General features: G+C 35.4%; 1 protein-coding gene across 1 annotated transcript in view; it reads right to left on the bottom strand.

The window, feature by feature from the left end:
• The window catches only part of LOC109376187 (transmembrane protease serine 11E-like), a 40811-nt gene extending 20997 nt beyond the window's left edge, over positions 1-19814 (bottom strand). Inside the window, exons 1-2 of the mRNA XM_019631987.1 lie at positions 19768-19814; positions 3015-3139 (exon numbers count right to left, since the gene is read on the bottom strand). Coding sequence (XP_019487532.1) covers positions 3015-3139; positions 19768-19775 — 133 coding nt within the window. The 5' untranslated portion in view covers positions 19776-19814. The remainder of the gene's footprint in view (positions 1-3014; positions 3140-19767) is intronic.
• Positions 19815-20631: the final 817 nt, after the last annotated feature.

The following is a 20631-nucleotide window of genomic DNA, read 5'->3' as shown; positions in this document are numbered from 1 at the left end:
CTTTCCATTTTTACTTACACCCCAGAGGAAAAGGAAACTAACATTAGGCATTTGTGTCCCAGGCATATATACATATCTCATTTAATTTATAATAAACCCCATAGGAAGGCAGTATTATCTACATTCATCAGGTATGGGTTACATTCTCAGAAATGTAAATAAATTGCCTAACCCCAACACGACATAGTCAGTAAAGACAGAATTGGGCTTCAAGCCAAGGTCTAATTCCAAAGCACAAACTTTTTTACATACTGCTTCTTGGGGTGGGGAAAAAAAAACAAACCCATACATTGAAACTACAAGTTATGCAAAAAAACTACTGATAAATTTCAAAAGAACAGCCTGGCTGTCCAGAGTATTTGGTGGAACAGAGAGGGAAGCCACCGGGCATAGTCTGACAAGGCCTGGAGTGACACATAAAGGATGACAGGCTGGAGACACTGAAAGGTCAGGGTCTTCTGAGCATTAGCCACCTAAGTGAGGGCCTGGGGAGGTTTTGCCTTCCTCCCGCTTTTCTCACCTCCCTTCAGTGAATGGCCAGTAAGCTGAAACACAGGCAGGTCCCTGGAAATATACACAATTTCAAGTAAGGTTTTTAGCTTATTAAAATATTGACCAATAGTTTACTTTAAGTTAAAGTTGGGCCCAAGACTGCATTTCTAACAAGCTCGTGCTCCTGGCACCTAACCACATGTTGAATAGTAAGTTTCTCAAGAGGAGGGGGAACATTCTTCTATATCCTTAGATCTGTTTTGGGTTTTTTTGCTTGTTTCTTTGAATTATTATATTGGATCATTTGAAATAGCCATTTGTATAAGTCAAAACTGGTCAAATATCAGCAATTTCATATGCTTCAACCAAATGAACAACATATCTGCAGTGACGATTTTACTTCACTCGATAGACTCAAGCAGGTCACTAAGTCTCAAAATATTTTTCAGTTGTCAGGATTATATGACATGTGTAGTTGCTGAAAAATATCATTGGGAATGTTAGCAGAAAAGTAAGAAAAATAAAGGATAAACGTGAGTTTGTTGATAATTTCCTAACACATTTGTGATTCTATAACCTGCAATGATGTTGCTCATAATAGATTCACCTTCTGTCATTCAAATCACAGAGGGGACGGAAATGCAGCCCCAAAGAACACTGGACACAAACTACACACAATTCTCTACCCTATCCTGGGCTTTAAGCCAAAATGATGTTTCTCCAAGTCTGATCACTTCCATCTTTATCTGACTGTTTCTGTAAAAGATTTATTTGGTTTAGTTTGGTAATCTAGGTGTGCCATCTCCTAAAAGCACATGTCCTATGTCCAACTCTGTTTTTAGTTTACATCCCCAAACAGAGTGCAGGTTACAAATATGAGAGGAACACACATCACAACAGTTGATGTTTATTCAGGTGTGCTGCGTAGGCAGCGGAAACTGTGTGTGCCATATTACTCAGCTGATCATCCAAACATTAGGATCCAAGAACAGGTTACTGGAAAAATCTTACCAAGTTTTCATTGTTTGTATATGAATGAGATTTGTAAGCCTTATAAACCTTTGGCTTGGGAAGAAGCAAAGGAAAAGCAGTTAAGAAACATTTTTCTCACACTGAGCTAATGAGACCCACTCACCCCCAGCATTATTAGAAATTCTTTATGAAGTCAGACAAGCCATAGTATGCCCCCAAGAAACTATCATAGGTATGACTCACTCATTTTTTGTCATTCAGTATTCAGTAAGTATTAATTAAGTTGCTAGTATGTGCCAGGATCCTCTTACATTCTGGAAATATAGAGTGAATAAAATGTAGTCCTAGACATCCATGGAGCGGAATACTGATGCTTACAACACCGTGGGACTCAATATAGTCATAACAGAACTGTAGAATTGTAAAGTTACTTTAGTTATTCTTTTTTTATTAAAAACATCCTCCAGAGAAATTATCAAAATACAGATACTCCAAATTCAAAGACCTGTATGTGGGCAAATTCTACCAAAAAAAACCTGTACATTAAATATTTTTTTCTTTAAACTGCTCAGAAATGATCCATCTCACTTGGAAAATTAAGATTGAACTTGTATCTGCTAGCAGAAGAAGATCACCAATTTATAGGTCACCATTTCTCTTTACAGGAAAACAATTTATAGGTCACCATTTCTCTTTACAGGAAAACAACTTCTGCAAATTCCCAATTAAATTAGAATCAAGTGATTAGCTTCTTTGGTTATAAGGTCTTGAACATCAAAGCATTATCTAATCACTAAGGGAGATATTAAACCAATAGGTCATAGTGGAGTCAACCAATTAAAACCTGAGGCAGATAGGAAGGAAACTTCAGAAGGGTTGTCATATCCTGGAAGAACAGTTCTGAAGTACCCTGGGGACCTTTCTTACAATACAGCAGTGTTCATGTTCCGTCTAGCAGTGAGATGCCCAATTACCACAGAGTGAACCTGTTTATAATTAAGCTTCTCAGTATATCCTATCCTCTTTAATCATTTGTAATATATCCCAACATGAAATTTAAAATAACAGAAATAGGCACTTATTTAACAATATATCACTATGAACATTTCTCCAACCTCCTAGCACAGAATAGAGCCCACTTATTCTCTATGATTCCAGATTGTTCAATTAATTTACTGGACTGTCAGGATTTCAGTGAGTTGGAATTATTTTGAATCAAGGTGAGTGCCCTAAGATCTCTAGCAATTCAAGGCAGTGGACTCTAGTCTGCTGTGGTCTTTCCCTAATTAAGATTTGATGATTGTGTATCAATGAATATGAAAACTGGCATGCCGTTTCCAGCAGGAAACGTTGCTTCATCAAACAGAAGAAAGAATCCTTCTTGGTTTGTGAGGATTAACCACGAGACAAGGCAGATAAAGAGTTCTTTATACCAGCTATGCAAATGAATTGTACTAATGAATGAATACGCCTGGGGTTAATCAAAACAGGAATGTACACGAGAAAATATTTGGGGCAAATCACATGACATCAGGATGACCCATACTTACTATATCTCACATAATGAACAGTGAGTCCGATGCACACTGCGAGGACAATCAGGGATATAAAGGTGATGAGGCCAATAACCCATGGCTTCCAAAAAGCTCTCTTCCTGGCCCTCACCACAGAAGACCTGTGAAAGAAAGCAAATGGATGGATTATATCACAGTGCATACCACATCCACTCCTTAGGTGATATTTCTGGGGAATTCAGGACACTGTTAGATGGTAGAGTACTGTTTTTGTTTAGAACACACCCTGGTTCCAGTCTGCTGAAACCAATCTGGCTCTCATTGCCTGACCTTTGGCAAGGAATTTCACTTCTCTGTGCCTCAGTTTCCTTTCCTCTCCATAAAATGGAGATGATAATAATAGTACCTATCTCATGGATTGTTGTAAGGATTAAGTGAATTACTATATGTAAAGTGCCTATGACAGTGCCTAGTGTGTAGAAAGTGCTGTGTAAGTGTTAGCTATGATTTAGTGAGCTGGCTTTGTGCAAGACACTGATTTAGGCACTGCAGGAGCAATGAAAATGTTTAAAGCCTGTTTCTACCACTCTAGAATCTTAAACAGCCTATGAAATGTGTTAGAGCTTGAACCATATTAGATTCCAGATAGAGTTTCTATGTCAATCTCATTCTATTTTTCTGGTTTATTTCCAAAGAAGTTTTGAGGACGTAGGAGATCACCAGAGGTCTCTTCTAAAGAACCTGACTGTTTTGAGCTAATGTTTACCTCGAAACTTCAGTCATGTTGCAGGAAATCCCTTCTTCATGAGACTCCCCCAACCTCCCTTATCTGTACTGCCTTCAAAAACGTGTTACTAAAAAATGCTGATCAACCTGTTTTTTGTTTGTTTAGTAAAGTTGGTTTTTCCTTGTGTTATAGTAGTTGCTAAGCAAACTCAAGAGCTAGAGAAAATGAAACAATAAGTCATAGTTGGCTAAAGAGTTTGTATATGATGTCATTTAAATTTCTTGAGGTATTTATCACGCTGGTAGAATCAATAGCATGCATTCATACCTCCAGAGCACTGTCTGGTCCATGAACACTAGGGGGAAAGTATGGTGTTTTCCTGGAGGAGCACCCGGGGGATTGAATCAGAATTAAGAGAATTCCAAGCCCAGCTCTTTCCATATCAGCTTGGACAAATCATTTAGACTCTGAGCTAAGTTTCTCCATCTGTCAATAGGGACAGGATACCCATTCTGCCTAAAGCACAGGGTTGACTGTGGAACACAGAATGAGATAATAAATGTGAAAACTTCCTGCAAACTGCAAAGCAGTTTGCAATAATTTTTTTTTGCTTATAGAAATCAAGGGGATTCTGTTTCCTGGTGATATATGACCAGGTAGTGACATTACCATTTTGGTCCCTGCCACATCATCATCACATCCTATCTCTGCCTCCATGTTCTGTTCTACGAGAACATTGTTGCAGAACTTAATAGCGTCATTATCACTACATAACTCTGCCTCTGCTGACGGTCCTGGGACGTAGTGGAAGGCTCCCAGGACTCTGTACTTGGTCTCCTTCCCTTCCTCCTGTGACTTTCCTACAGGGCTGTAGTCAAGGAAACTTCATCTTCCACTTCCCAGCCTCTTTCATCTCCAGTTCTCTCTTGAGTGGGATTCCAAACACCTGTTCCTAGAATAGCAATTACTGCAAAATAAAAAGACTTCTCCACAAGGAACCTATTTTTTTATGTGCCAATGTGCCTAAGAAGCCTAAAAACTGACTCCTGTTCTTTCATCCCTGAATGCTTGCTATTCCCCTGCTACAGAAGAAAAGAGATGTATATAGCAAGTGTAAGCAAAACTTGAGGGTGGGGAATATGCGGACAAAAGGGCTTCTCAACTAATATCAAAACATGCCAGGTGAAGACTATGAATTTATAATTGTAGGAACTATGATACAATTATTTCAGGTATATGATCATTATGCAGAATTGTGAAATGTAAGACAGAAGTTCTATTTGTTCTACAAGAATTTTTATTCAAGACAGAAAAATGAAATAATGAAGCCATTACGTTGATGAGGTAGAGGTACATGTATTAACATGCAAAAGGTCAAGTACATAATTTAATGAAAAGATGTTACAGAATAATATGCATTCTGTGTTCAGTTTCTGTAAATAATAAAACTATACATGTGTGCATAGCAAAATACATAGAAAGAGACACAAAATTATGAACAGAAATAAGAGGAAAACTTATTTTAATGTGCCTTTTGTTATGGTAGATTTTTTTCTCACAAGATACACCATAACTTTTGAGTTAAAAATAGAGAGAAACAGACAGAGAAAGATATTGAATTTCAAAAAACAAAAAAACAAGGAAGATTATACACCTTTTCATGGAGCTCCTATCACTATCATGCCCAAGGCATCAGTATGTCCTCTTTTCCTGACCCCACCTTTCACAACTATTTCAGTGATGCTCTTTGGTGGCTTTAAAGGAGATAAGAGGGATAACATGGTACAAAGAGATAAAAAAAAAAACATCAAAAACACTTTAAATAAACAATTAAGAGAGTATGTTGCTGAGTCCTGCCACTAGCTTATTTATTGTATAATCTTATACCAGCAGATTTAATTCTCTTCCTTATTTTCTCCATATGAAAAACAAGGATAATAATTCCAGACCCCTCCTAACCTGATGAGCTACCTAGAGATTAAAATGATGAAGTATTTTGTTACTTTGAGCTCCCAAGTAGAAAATCATTGTTCAAATAGCAAGGACTATTATTATTATCATAATTATTTTAATTATTAATAATGAAATAACCACATTACTGAGATGTTGGTCATTTGAAATATTATCTCTCCCCTTCCCAGTCTGTACAGCATTGCTTTTCAAACTGATTCACCCTGCTTCTTAATTACTTTTTTGTTGCTCTCTCAGCAAGTGATTCAATACTGAATTGCTCCAAATTAGATGTAATAGAAGTGTGCTCAAAAAACATTAGTAAAATGGAGAAATAAAACCATTTTATATATCAACAGACACATTTAATTAACCCCCTTTTGCACATAAACCCTGGTCCAATCATTACTGGTGGCCTGTTGAACCTCCTCATGTAAAATCACCTTCAGACAGACTGTCTAAATTCTAATAGCTTCAGTGTCATCAAATTGCTTTCTTTCTATTAGTTTTCTTTTCCATTTGGGGACATGTGTGATTAAACAGTGAATATGCCAGGTGAATACAGCAATTAAAATATGAATACATTTTTATAAGTCCCAAATTACCAAAGACAAGTAATATATACAGTTACATTGTCATTATCACTTTTTTTTTTTTAAGATTTTATTGGGGATTTGGGGAGGGGAACAGCATTGGGGAATCAGGGAAGGGGAATAGACAAGTTGCTGTCCTTTTGTTCTTCAGTCTAGTTTGGAGGACATCACTTCACTGGCCTATGTTGGCATTTATCATTGCACTCTTCCCAGCTGATGTAGATCAGTCGCTGGGTAGACAGTCGCTCACAGCGGCTCTTGGCAGCTCACGCCAGCTACCAGCCATTCACCATAGCTTGTGGCAGCCCACTGCAGCTCCACTGGCGACTACGCCATCACTGGTGACTTACGGCAGCCCAGCTCCAGGTCAAGCCACCATTCACCATCTTAGCTGTAGAGGGCACAGCGACACTGGCCCTCATATGGGATCTGAACCAGGGCCCTGCTGCTCAGAGCTGGTGTCCCAAGCCAACTCTTAACCAATGTGCCACTCAGCCGGCCCTGTCATTATCACTTTTTAATGTGTCATTTTAGAATAGTACTAAAAAAAAAAAAAGCAATAACAACAAAAAAGCACGGGGGAAAGGATAATAACACAAACTTCATGGCAAGCACTGGAGCACAAGTGAAGACCCACAGTGCTTCAGTGGAAAATTTACCAGGAAAACCCCAACACAATACCACCACCATGAACTAATTGATAGGGGATCTTGAACTCTTTGCTCATTCTCTGTAATGGTAAGCAGCACTGATGTTCTTAGTTCACATGTTTCAACAGGTCAGTCCAGCTGAGCTATTTTGAATGAACATGCACACCATATCTATAAAGCTGATGAAGCCAAAGCATTATTATCAACTATTTACTCCAGAAGTCAGCACACTTTTCAGTAAAGGTCCAGATAGAAACTATTTTAGGCCACACATTCTCTGTTGCAGCTACTCAGCTCTGTCTTTAGTTATAGACAATATGTAAATAAATGAGCATGGCTGTGTTCCAAGAAAACTTTATTTCTGTGCACTAAAATTTGAATTTTATAAAATTTTTACTTGTCATGAAATATTTTTCTTCTTTTGATTTGTTTTCAACCATTTAAAAATATAAAAATTATTCTTAGTTTGAGCACTGTACAAAAACAGGTGGCAGGCGGGATTTGGCCTTTGGGCCCTAATTAGCTGATAGCTGACTTAGCAAATAGCCTACAACTCAATGCTAATTGTGTTGGGGAGCTATAATGAACTTTTCATTTTCTAGTCTCACTTTCATGGCAAATATAATGCAATCTACCTCCAATCCCATTGCCACTACATTGTTCTGGCAATTCTCAATTCTCACTCAAACTTGTCATATAGCTTGGTAATAGGTTTCTCTTCTTTCTCCCTAGCCTCTAAGTCATTCTCCATTACAGCGAGCTGTCTTTCTAGGAGTGATATAGTCAGTGGCTGAGACTGCTTGGAACCCAGTCAGCCTTAGTTAGCCTGGCATTCCCCCTCTTTCCCATGGGTTTTCCAGCTCTTTGCTTTGGCCCCTGATGCCCCCTATGTGGAGTAACTTAGTCTTATTCTTTGATTACATTATAAAAGCCTGTGTGTATTTAGGAGCCAGTTCAAAAATCCCCCTCCACTTCAGTTAGGTCTAGTCACCCTTGAGTATCATGTTGAAGTATGCATCCTGAGCTCCTTGGGGATACGGTCTGAGCCTTACTTATCTCTATATTCTCTGACCACATGCTCAAGGAATGTTCACAGAGGAAATTGAATTGAAGTTGGCTAACCCAAATTGAACCGAACATTTGTCAGTACCACAATGTGGGTTTTAATCTCCCTCAAAGCATTTCTGGTCTGCCTTAGTTTTAGAAAAGAGTTGGAGTGTTATACACAATGAAAGATAGGTCAGACATTGTGAAGAATAATTACTATTTAAGTAAAACTTGATTTCCACAAAATACTTTATATAATGATCAAGACTTATGGTTAGTATTTCTGTTTCACCACTGTTTAAAATATATGATTTTTCCAACTATGATTTGACCTATCTACTATAAAGTGCTATCATAGTACAGAAAGTGACAAATGCAAGTAAAGGGACATTAATTTCAGGAGACACATATATTTGAGATCTTTGAATGTCTGCATATTACAATATCCAAACAAAAGCATAAAGAAAGATATCACAATGAAGTAACAGCATAGTACCTTGTGAGATTACTAATTCTCTAAGTCAATGGTTAAGATTTTAATTTTAAATTAATAAATTTTATTCAGTTTTTATTTTGTGTTTGGCTCTAGCTTATATTTTTATGCTCATAGGATTGTGCCTTCTTATCCTAGCCACACAAATACTTCAGATGCTTTTTACTTTGTGAAAGACTCTTACCAACAGGCATTGGTGAGATCGTCAATCTTTTTTATACTTTCTAGAATAAAGTTATAAAAATATCCAGGGTGGAACTAAAATTTTGTATATGTATGCATGGATCATATGTTTTCATTGCTGTTTTTTTTAAAAAAATAAAATAGAAACAAATTACTTCTTAATAAAATTGCAAGTAATATATTCTGTCCTGTCTACTGTTAACACAAACACATCTATGAAGTGTCTAATAGCATCAGTCAGGTCCTTGGACTGAATCATGTGTGCATGCCCTACAATAATTACTATGCATAGTTCTCATAGAGAAGTTATAATTATAATAAAGTGATAGTCTAATTACCAGGCAACTCTTACAATTTTCTTTTTATAGCACCAAGACAAATGGTGGGAAACTCATTGTTTTTATTATAATTGTTTTTACTTATATTCTACTTTGTTCTACACTGAATTAAGGTGACTTATAAGGAGATATATGTAAAATATATGGTATTAAATTAAGTTCAGAGATACAGGAAGAAAGCAAAACAGAAGTGAAAATGTAAGGTGGGAGTACTTCTAAAACTGTATTTCATAATTCCCACTGGGCATTTCCTTAAGTCAGGCCATAAAATTTGTAGCTTTCTAGCAATGATCTCAAAAACAAAACTAACTAAAACAAAGTAAACAAGCAAACCTCGCTCAGGTGCATTCTTCACAGCACCCATAATATAAAACCTGAGCAACTGTTCAGTGGGAATACAACTGTTTCAATTCCTCATAAAAATTTATAACGTAATGAACTATATTTTCTAAAATATTCTTAGCACAGAAACAAACATTAGTTTTATAATACTCTCAGAATGTTCCTCAATACTAACAAATGGCATCAATTACTATTTAATAAAAACAATTTGACAGGGGAGCAGGGTGAAATCATTCAGGTACTAAGCTCTATGAAAATTTTTTTTAAAAACCTGACAACACTTCCCTAATTATTCTTGAAATGCCTCCATTGGCATTTTCTCATTATAAAAAATCTAAGGATTATTGAAATTGTACACATAAAAATATAGTATTGCTTATTACAGTAGTAAGTTTTTAATAAACATAGTATTACTTAGCACAGTAGGAAGTTTCTAATAAATATTATGAGTGACAGAAAACCCTACCAACTCATGAACTATTAACTTAGGCAAAACCCATAGTTTAACCATTCCTATATTTAATCAACCATACGATTCTAGTGATAATAGCTTTCCTCCCACCTACTTTATAGGAAGTTGTGAAAGATAGCATCTGATATCGTCAGACTTTGCTAGATACATTTATTATATAAGGATTAGTAGCAACTCAATACTAAGGAATGTCTCTGATCTCCACTGTATTATCATCAAGGTTTTTATTGAGTTCCCAACCAGATATGGGGCAGCATAGGAAATTACAAACTGAGATTTAAGTTGACACTTTGCCTGACCTCTACAAATTTACCATCACACATAAATGGGGTGCCAAAAAATTAGTTATGATTAAGTAATTAGGTATGAGTTTATAGAATTATAAATTGAGCTTTTTAATCCTTCATTCCACTAATATCCTTGTTATTTTTCCTCAAACTCTTTCCAGTTCAAGATAATAAATTTGTATGATCTGAGTAAACAACTTTAAAAGCAGCAGTTTCCCCACAGAAATACTGACAAGGAATGCCATTGCAGCTTGTCATAGTAAATTGTACACACTTAAAAATGTGGAATAAAAATAAGGATTAATAGGAAGTGTGTGAGTATGACATGGCAGGTCGTTCAGAAGAAAAATGATTGAGAAACCTGAGCTACAGATACTTTTGAGGCTGCTAATATATAGCACAAGCTTGCATTAACTTTCTGCAGTGTTGGATGTCTTCCTAACAAATCTTTCTCATGACTTTGTCTATATACCTCATATGAGAGTTGGCATGATACAGTGGCAATATCTCTGAAATGAAAGACCAATGACCTGCATCTTAGTCCCAAGGGTTCTCATTTAAGGACTAAGTGCTTTCATCTGAGTCCTGAGTTTCTCAGATGAGAAATCTGAGAGCATATTCAACATCACACAAATTTCAGCATCCCCTAACCCCCAACTTGTATGATTTTGAATGTACTCTCATTCTCTTCATTTATTAAAGAACAATGGTTTGTTTTTGCTTTTGTTTTTGTTTTTAGTTGAGCCATCCTGCCACCTGTTGGCAGCTCAGCGGCAGCTCAGCTCAGTCGGGCATCGAACCGCTGTTACTCAGATCTCGCACTCTTGAGTGAGCTCTTAACCAACTAACTGAGCCACTCGGCCAGCCCAAGAACAACGGGGTTTTAATTAACCTAGATGTTCTCTAATTTTCACCAAAGTTGGTATTCCATGCCTCAAATAACCTAGAAATAGTTGATATTATTACAATCAAAATTCAGCATTTATTAAACAATAAGTTTAACATAATATTTTAAATGCATCATTTTTTGTTGGCTATGTGCCAGATAATTTGAAATGGTCAAAATAAGGGACTGCTAGTCATTTGAAATAATCCAAGTATTATACATATGAGGAAGACATAAAGTTTATTACTTGAATCCTAAGCCAGTTTTAAAATCCATAGACCATAAAATTCCATTTTATGTAAGCCACTGAAGGACCTTAAAATTGAAATGTGCCAGTTGGAACACATACTAAAATCCTGTGGTATCCTCCAGTTTGCTAGCTCCCTGGCAAGCACTGTAAGCCATACACTAAGAATCCTTCAAATAATCTAGAAATTTAATAAAATCCTATCTGAATTAACTTTGTAATGAAAGACAATTGGAAAATGTACTATTTTAATGTTTATATTATTCTTTCAAAAGTGATATTTCTTGATTAATGTATTTTCTGCTCCAATTGCTGACCTGTAATACATGGAAGTATTGATTCTTAACTTGTGGGTAACTTGTGGATAGAACACAAGATTTGTGAAATTGATCATTATATACTCACCTTAATTATACTCTAATATATTAGCATTTAATAGCATACAGTGAAATATGCTCAGATTCAGCTTAAGGTAGAATTTGCTGTGCAAATTAATACCATAATATTATAAGGAAAGTGTTATTGACTCCAAAAGAACCAAATATTTTCAGTTACCAACATGCATGGCTTTAATTCTTATCTATATGATGATGTCTACCAAATCTATAACTGCAGATCAAATCACTTGTGTAACTTCAGATCCATATATCCACCTGCTCATCTCAACAGGATGTGCCTCTCATCATTCAAAATTAACATGTCTGTGGTAGAGATTCATAGGTGCCTATCCCAAATATTTGTTCTTTTTCCTTAATAATAGAATCTTTGATTTTTGGTGGGGCCATGACCACCTAGAAAATAGAATAATGACCCTTGTCCACAGGAGCCTCCATCTGAATAAGTTCTAACCACTGGTGTCTCTATTCCAGTGGCTAGACTCCTAATGTGTATGTCCTAGTCAGAATACGTATGTGCCAGTTGGGGCTCAGGCGACCATATTGAGCCATGATTTGGAGGATATGTGTTCGTGTTGGTGGGACAGCATGGTAGTAGGAGCCTAGATTCCTAATTATTTTGTAAACCTCCCTATAAGCCCTTACTGCCTGCCTCCAGACTTACTTTACATTAAACTGAAGTAAAATTACATTTCATACACTACAGCCACCTTACCTTAAGTTTCCTGCCATTCGCAGCTAAATCTGATACTCTTACAATATGCAAAACAGATTAGTTGCAATTAAGGTAAATTGTTACTTTGATTAATTATCTTTGGGAAAAGAGGACATCAAGAAACTATTTACTAATTCTCTTACAAATTCTGTGTATGAGAAAAATTATAAAGATAGTTTTACTTAATATTCTCTAGCAGCATGATTTTGAAATAAATGCAATACATCTAATACTAATAAGTCAGGAGATCAAGATTCCATCAAGGATCTCATTGTAAGAAGCTCTATAACTTTAAGCAAATGGCTTTCATCTTCTAGCTTAGTGGTTAAAGGTCTGGGCTTTAGCATCAGACAAATTGGATTTAGTCCTGGCTCTGCCTCTCACTAGCTAGGTGGCTCTGAGTGTTATTCACCCTCACTGTCTACATTTCCCAACCTATAAATGGGGATGATGACAGGAACTAGGTATAAGGTTCTTCTAAGAGGTCAACAAAATAACACTTATAAAGCAATTGGCATCCTGCCAGGCATATAGTAAACACTCAACAAATGTTGTTTTTGTCAGTATTCCTCCTTTATAATGATAAATTAATTTGTTTTTTTATTCTTTTTTAATTTTTAAATTACAGTTCACATTCAATATTATTTTATATTAGTTTCAAGTATGCAGCATAATGGTTAAACATTTATATAATTTTGGAAATGATCTCCCCGATAATCTAATACCCAACTGGCACCATACATTGTTATTACAATATTATTGACTGTATTCCCTGTGCTGTACCTTACATCCCTCTGAATTATTTTGTAAAAAACCAATTTGTACTTCTTAATCCCATCACTTTTTTCACCTAGCCCTCCAACTCCTTTCCTATCTGACAACCATCAATTTGTTTTCTGTATCTATTAGTCTGTTTCTGTTTTGTTTGTGCATTTATTTTGTTATTTAGATTCCACATATAAGTGAGGTTATATGATATTTGTCTTTCTTAATCTGACTTTTTTCACTTAGCATAATACCATCAAGGCCCATCCCACTTGTAGCAAATGGTAATATTTCATTCTTTATAACAGCTGAGTAATATTCTATTGTGTAGATATACCATATTTTCTTTATCCAGTCTTCAATGATGGGCACTTAGGTTGCTTGCATATCTTAGCTTTTGTAAATAAAGCTACAATGAACGTAGAGGTGCACATATTTTTTGCTTTGGATTTCTTTGGATACATACCCAGAAGTGGAATTGATGGATCATAAGGTAGTTCTATTTTTAATTTATTGAGGAACCTTTGCACTGTTTTCCACAGTGGCTGCACCAGTTTGCATTCCTACCAACAGTGCACGAGGGTTCCCTTTTTTCTACATCCTCATCAACACCTGTTGTTTGTTGATTTATTGATGATAGCCATTCTGACAAGAGTCATACAGATGACCAACAAATATATGAAAAGATGTTCAATGTCACTAATCATCAGAGAAATGCTAATTAAAACCAGAATGAAATTAATCTGTTTTTAAAGTGGTTGAAAAATCCTTCAAGTTGCCTCACATGTGCCTAAGGGGACAAGGGGAAAATAGAGCAGGCTAGTCTCAAAGTCTTAGTCCCACTCCATCCATAGCAACTCTGCCCCGTGAAACAGGGCTTTGCATTAGGTCTTACATACAAAAGGAATTCAACTGGTAAAGGAAATGTGGAAAACCACTCATCTTTGGACCTGCCCAACTCTAAGAACCTGTAAGTAAGGCCAATAGTCAGCCATGAAGTGTAGAGTTTATTGCAAGGATTTAGAACTCTACTTACGAAGCCCAAATCTAGCTTTGTTGTTGGATCCAGTAATATATGTTCAAGGGCTTACTTATGGCTTGAATGTGTTGTATAGATTGAAAGATTGGTTTAAAATATTTTGGATTTATTACTTATTACCACTGGTATTCTCTTGATTAAGAAAGTTGAGGCACTAAAATTAAGCTAGTTGTTTGAAAAACATGAAAAGTTAGCTTGCTTAGCCAAGGGAGCACTTGTAATTCTGGGGATCATGACATGGTGCAGGTAACAGGGAGTGGTAGGAAGTACAGAACTGGAGTTAGAGCACACATGTTCAACCCCAGGTCGACCAGTCACTCCCCAGAGAAGTGGCAGTCTCAGCCTTCCTAATCATTGATTTCCCTGCCTGTAAAATCATGGTAATATTATATTGTCTGCCTCACGGGGTCATTGATAAATACTAAATAATAAGAAGATGTATGTTGAAATTATATATAAAGAACATAAACATATTATGTATAAGCATATATATGAACATACTCATATGTATTCCCGCTATATGTACCTTCTCTGAATTTTACTAAATGTGACCTGACAAGCTTTTAATTGCAAAAACTAGTTTTTAAAAGGCCATATGTTGCTATTTAAATGGTGATAGTAATAACAATCACAATATTGTTTCCTGGTTCATGTAGACACTTGTGTTAATTTAACTCTTCTACATGACAATATTGGATTCAATATACATACAGGTCCACTGGAAGGACAGATGCTATCTCTAGTATTGCCTGACACCCATTCCTGTGACTACATGCAAATTACCTAATCTTTGAATGTGGTGTTCCTTACTTTATAGAATGCAGAGAGCAATACTTCCTGTCTAACAGCTTCGGCGGTCTATTTAGAAGCATATCCATTCAATAATAACATTGTTCCTTGCAAATTTAACTTTTATATCTTTAAACACACAAGACAGTTAAATCAACGTAGTAATAGAACCACCTCAATAGATAAAGGAGGATGGTATAGTATTGTGATTAAGAGCATAGGTTTGCAGTCAGATAGACTTGGTTTAATTCACAGTTTTGCCATTTATGGCCTCTGGGCAAATAATGTTACCTTTCTGAGCCTCAGTTTTCTCACCTATAAAATGGTATAATAATATAACCATAGGTTGTTATAAAGATTAAGTGTGCATGATGTTTTTGAAAAGTCGTTGGCACATAGTACATGTGAAACAAACAATAGCAATTATTTTCTTCTGTACTGACTCATAGTTTGATTTTGAGCAGTGCTAAATCCTTCTGTATTTGCTTTTGCAGCTTCAAAAATAAGGTATCATCTGACAATCTCAGATGAAAGTCTGCAAAATAGAATTTAATAATAACTGTATGGTATTTTGGATTCCCTGAAGCTTAGTTCTATCATCTCATAATTACTAAACATCTCAGAAATTTCCCAACCATGCAGGTGATAAATGTGCCTGGGAGAAGGTTGGGTTTGCAGGTTCTGGCATGACTTGGTGTCTCTGTAGCCCATTTTTCTTTCTCAACATCTTAAAACTTTCCTAATCTCTAATCTACTCATTCCAAATCTATTAAATTATGCTTGAAACTGGACAACATTCTTCACAATTCTCATCTACCATCTTTGACGAGAATATGTACAAAGGAGTATGGTTGGAGAAGTTCTTAGTGCAGTTTTTTAAAATCCAAACCCTGACAAAGCCAAGAAATGCAACCAAAACACTCAATTTACCACCTACCATCTTAGAAGACCTGCTCAACTATTGAATGAATGAATAACAAAGGTCTAGTGAGCAATCATAGTTATTACAGACTGACAAATTCCTTCTATGAAATGATGCACTAAGATGAACTTGATTTTCATACAGTAGCAAATGTAATCCTTTCTATAAAATAGCAATGATGTAATTAAAGTGCTATACTCTCAATCACTGATCATCTTTGAGATAGTGTGAAAAAGTTAGGTCACATTCTTCTTATTATATTTAAATATAATACAAAGACAGTTTTAAGGAAATTAAATAAGGGTAGTTCGTTCATTCTTTAAAATGTTAAAAACTTATCAATGAAAATAAAATAATATCACCACCCTTCCTCCTTGAGCATATCTGTGCATTATTTCATATTAATCTGTGTATGATCTGTTTCTCAGCCTATACATTGCATAGGCACATATGTGTATACATCCATATACATTTTCTCCATGTGTGGGTATGCTTGTACGCATGCTTTCCATTTCTCTGTTAGAGTGAAAAGGTTGCACAGACTCTTCTTTGAGGTCCCCACACATGATAGACTATGTGTTACAGTAGAAAGGGTATAGATTTTAGAGACAGAAAGCCCAAGGTCAAATTCTAGATCCAACACTTACTAACCCTGGACAGTCTGAGCTGCAGTTATTTTATCTGTTAAAAGAGTGATCACAATAAGTGCTTCCCAAGGTATTGTCAAAATTAAATGAGATAGCATTTTACAAAACCTACAATACATAATTGGTGCTCAACAGATAGTTTTCTTCCACTCAGAACTGAGTACACAATGAGAACTTGTTGAAAGTTGTTATGTGGACCAGGCGTGATCTCAGTTGAAGGAGAAGTGAGGACCCGTGTTTGGAGCACAATCATACAGCAATTCTGGGCCTAACTTTCAACAGAGTGGCCCATAAGCATTACTGTCTATTGACAAATTTCAGGGGGAATATTGCAAGATTAGTTTTAAGTTGAGGTTTTTTTCCTGTAAACAAAAGGATTTCTAATCCAAAAAAGACCACTCTCCCTGTTTGACAAGAATGACACAAATCACATCAGTATCTTCTCTTCAGTTTCCCATACCTTCTAAAATTATCCTCTCCTTCTTACTCATCACAATGTTGCATAAATGAATACTCATTTCCCTTGGAGGGAAAGGTGACTAGGGAGAGAGCATCTCCCATTAAAATATAATTATACCTATTTAAATAAAATAAAGGGCTACCTTTTTAAAAAGCTGACCCATTTCATTTCTGCTTTACTTTCTTTCCATCTTACAAGTTTTTCTTTTTTTATAGTTTTACACTGTATCGGTTCTTCCCAAACTTTAGTGCAAACAAGAATTTTCTATATAACTTTTAAAAATACATCTTCCATGCCTCAACCAGAGATTCATTAGAATTTTTGGAATGAGAACTGGACTTTTCTATTTTTAATGAGCATCCAGTGTAAAGGAGATGTGGTATATATACACAATGAAATACTATTCTGCCATCAGAAAAGATGAAATAATGCCATTTGCAACAACATGGATGGATCTTGGGATTGTTATGCTAAGCAAAATAAGTCAGACAGAAAAAGTAGAGAACCATATGATTTCACTGATATGTGGTATATAAAACTGAAAACAATAAAGGAACAAGACAAGCAAATGAAGAAACAAAAACTCATAGACACAGACAATAGTTTAGTGGTTACCAGAGGGTAAGGGGGGACAGCGGTGGCAGATGAGGGTAAAAAGGATCAAATATATGGTGATGGAAGGAGAACTGACTCTGGGTGGTGAACACATAGTATAATATGTAGATGATGTATTACAGAATTGTACACCTGAAACCTATGTAACTTTACTAACAATTGTCACCCCAATAAACCTTAACTAAAAAAAAAGAAAAGAAAAAGAAGCATCCAGTGAATCTAATGCAGGGGGTCCATGGACCATTGAATGAGAGATAGTCTTACCTTACTGAGTAAAAACATTCAAGTTGCTCATTATGTTTAATTTGAATATTACTCATTTGACCTCCATCTATCTAAAAGTGTATAGATATTAATATCTGTGAATTTGGTCTGCTTACCTTTAATTCTTATCAGTGGTTGCTGATGAATACAGCATATATCCCATCACCAATAAATATATTTAATAACTATAATTTTCTCTTTCCAACTGTCTTCCCTATAAACTTATTCCTGATAAAATATTCTTTAACCTTCTACTGTGGTCACATATTTATAAAATTCACGTGTTGATCTCTTCATGCTCAAAGAATAGTATAAAATAAGAGTTTGGGAGAAATAGCAGCATAAGAAGAATGTTTACCTGGTTTAAATATCTCTTTACCCTTAAATTCTAAAATAGTGGATCTCATTTAAAACAGGTAAAGTGAGGGAGGGACTATCAGAAGTTTGGCAAAAGAGGAAGGAGCATGCCATTAGATAAAAGTTCTGCCTGTTTCTTATATGCTTTCCCAGTTATGAATCAATGTCCTTAAAAATAAATTGCCTGTATATATCCCAGTATTTCAATCATACCTCTTTCATCAAAGCATTCTTGTTGGTACACTTACTCCAGCAAATGTGCATGGTAAATTGAATCACTTTCCACTCTAGTCCATTCTCTTAACATGTCCTAGGTCAACTCAAACATGGATGCGCTCCCCTTTTTATACAATTTTTAGATCAGAAAGATGTTTCTGTTTGTTTCTTCCTTGTGAGGTACCTTCTCTCTGCTCAGAAGCAGAACTAAAAATAGGTACATCTTTTATTTCAAATCAGAGACTATATGCAGAAAAATTCACTCCAATACCCCCACATAATAGCTCCTCTACACAAATTCCAGACTCACCCACATCTAATATAGAAAAAGCCTGAAATCTACTTAATATATTGAATTTGGTAGCTATTATATGTTTAAATAAAAGCACTCTTTTCTATGGTATTATTCTTAAAGATAATGCGGGTAAAAAGGATAGAGCACAAAACCATCATGGATTATAGAGAAGTACTTGCAAAAGGCAGGGAGTCTTAAAAAGCCTGACTAAATTTGTAAAATTTGTAGTTCTTAGTTGCTTCACTAACATGTAAAGAAGAGTATTAAACTTCTCGTAACAAGTATGTAAAACTTTCTATCAACTACAGAGCCTGAGTTTTTCCCTATTAAGATTCCATTGAAAATTTTAAATTTTTCAAACTGTTTCCTTCTCAAAGTGGAAATTATTTTTTTAAATATGCCAATATATCAATCAGAGAGAATAAAAATTTAATCTAAAGATCAAATTATTTTCAGGGTCCAAGTTAGTACACTGAAACCTTGTTACTATTTAGTTTCTAACTTTGAAAGAAAACAACCACAAAATAATTATGACTTACCTGTTAGAAAAGTTGATTGTGGCCAGGTACATCACTGGATTTATTTTTTAAATCCAACTATAAAAATTTAGTCACATTTTCTTCTTAAGTTATTTCTTATTCTTTCAAAATATCTACTTTTTAAAATTTAAACTATTTACCTACAGAAATAAATGTAATTTGGATCTTCATGATTTCACATTTTTTATCATGAATTCCTTCAAAAATAAGAGTATTTTCTCAATAAGACACAGCCCAAGCCAAAAATATGTTCTATTCTTCTTGAAACAAATAAACAGAAAAACTAAGAGACAGCTGTCAAACACCATGTACATTTATCTTTTGTTGGACTCTTCAGAAAGGATATAGAAAAACATTTTGGAAAGGATATAAGAGAACAGGAAACACTGATATAGAAAGAATACAAATCTATTCCTTGACATAATTTTATGTTAGCTATCAAAAGTATTTTTCTATATTAAACAAATAATAAATTGGAGATCTACACATTCCTTGGTGGGGTTTATGTCATTTTTAAACTGCAAGCTAACTTAAGACAAAGGAAAAGGGAACTCACGGATACATTGTTGACCAGCAAGAAGGAGTCCGGTGAGATTGAGGTCCGCGATCAAGTGTGTGCATTCGAGCTCTATCAGCAACTTAGAGGGCAGGATGGAGGTGAAGAAAGAAGTCACTGATGAGCTAAACAGAACCAGTCTAACTGGTCTTGGCTAGTGTGGTGGGGACTGTTTGTGTAACTAGTAGGACAAAGTCAAATTTATAGAGAGCTAGAGAACATAAATCATTTATAAGCACTTTCTAGGAGTGGGAACTTAAAAGCTACTGTCTTAAAATTGTAACTTAAAAGGGTTAACATAAACCAGAACATTTATAAAAGTCAGATGTTTAAATCTAGAAAGAAACTTTAAAATCATCTTGCTCAGTCCCCCGTTTCCAACGAAGATCCTGAGGTTTAATTAAGTTAAATGACTTGGTAAAAATCACATAGTTTGTGAACCACCAAACCAGGACAAATACCCGTATTATTTTTTTAACTCATCTGACATGTCTTCCACGCTACCATGCATAAAATGAAAGTTTTCTTTGGGTATTGACTATAAGTCAGCTGTTGAAAATATAGCAGAGATTAGAAAAGCATTACTATTTTTAAAATGTGTGGTATCGTTCTTCTAGAAAAGTCAAGTAGTTTGCAAATATTAACACTCAATTGAGACAGTATATTTCTTTCATTATACTGAAGACAGGCATATTAGTCGACACTGAGTCATTACTGTCTTATTTCTGGAAAGTAAATAATGTAATTTTTAAAGTGTGTTCATACATGTGTATGCAAATATCTGCGTATTTGTGTCAGGTAAAGTCTTTAAATTGCCTTTCCTAATTCCCATGAACTAAATTAGGTGTTTCTCCTCTGTGCTCT

Source organism: Hipposideros armiger, unplaced genomic scaffold, assembly GCF_001890085.2.
Source record: "Hipposideros armiger isolate ML-2016 unplaced genomic scaffold, ASM189008v1 scaffold_1059, whole genome shotgun sequence".
In the NCBI taxonomy this organism is placed as follows: Eukaryota; Metazoa; Chordata; class Mammalia; order Chiroptera; family Hipposideridae; genus Hipposideros; species Hipposideros armiger.
This window is presented reverse-complemented; position numbering and strand designations above follow the sequence as displayed.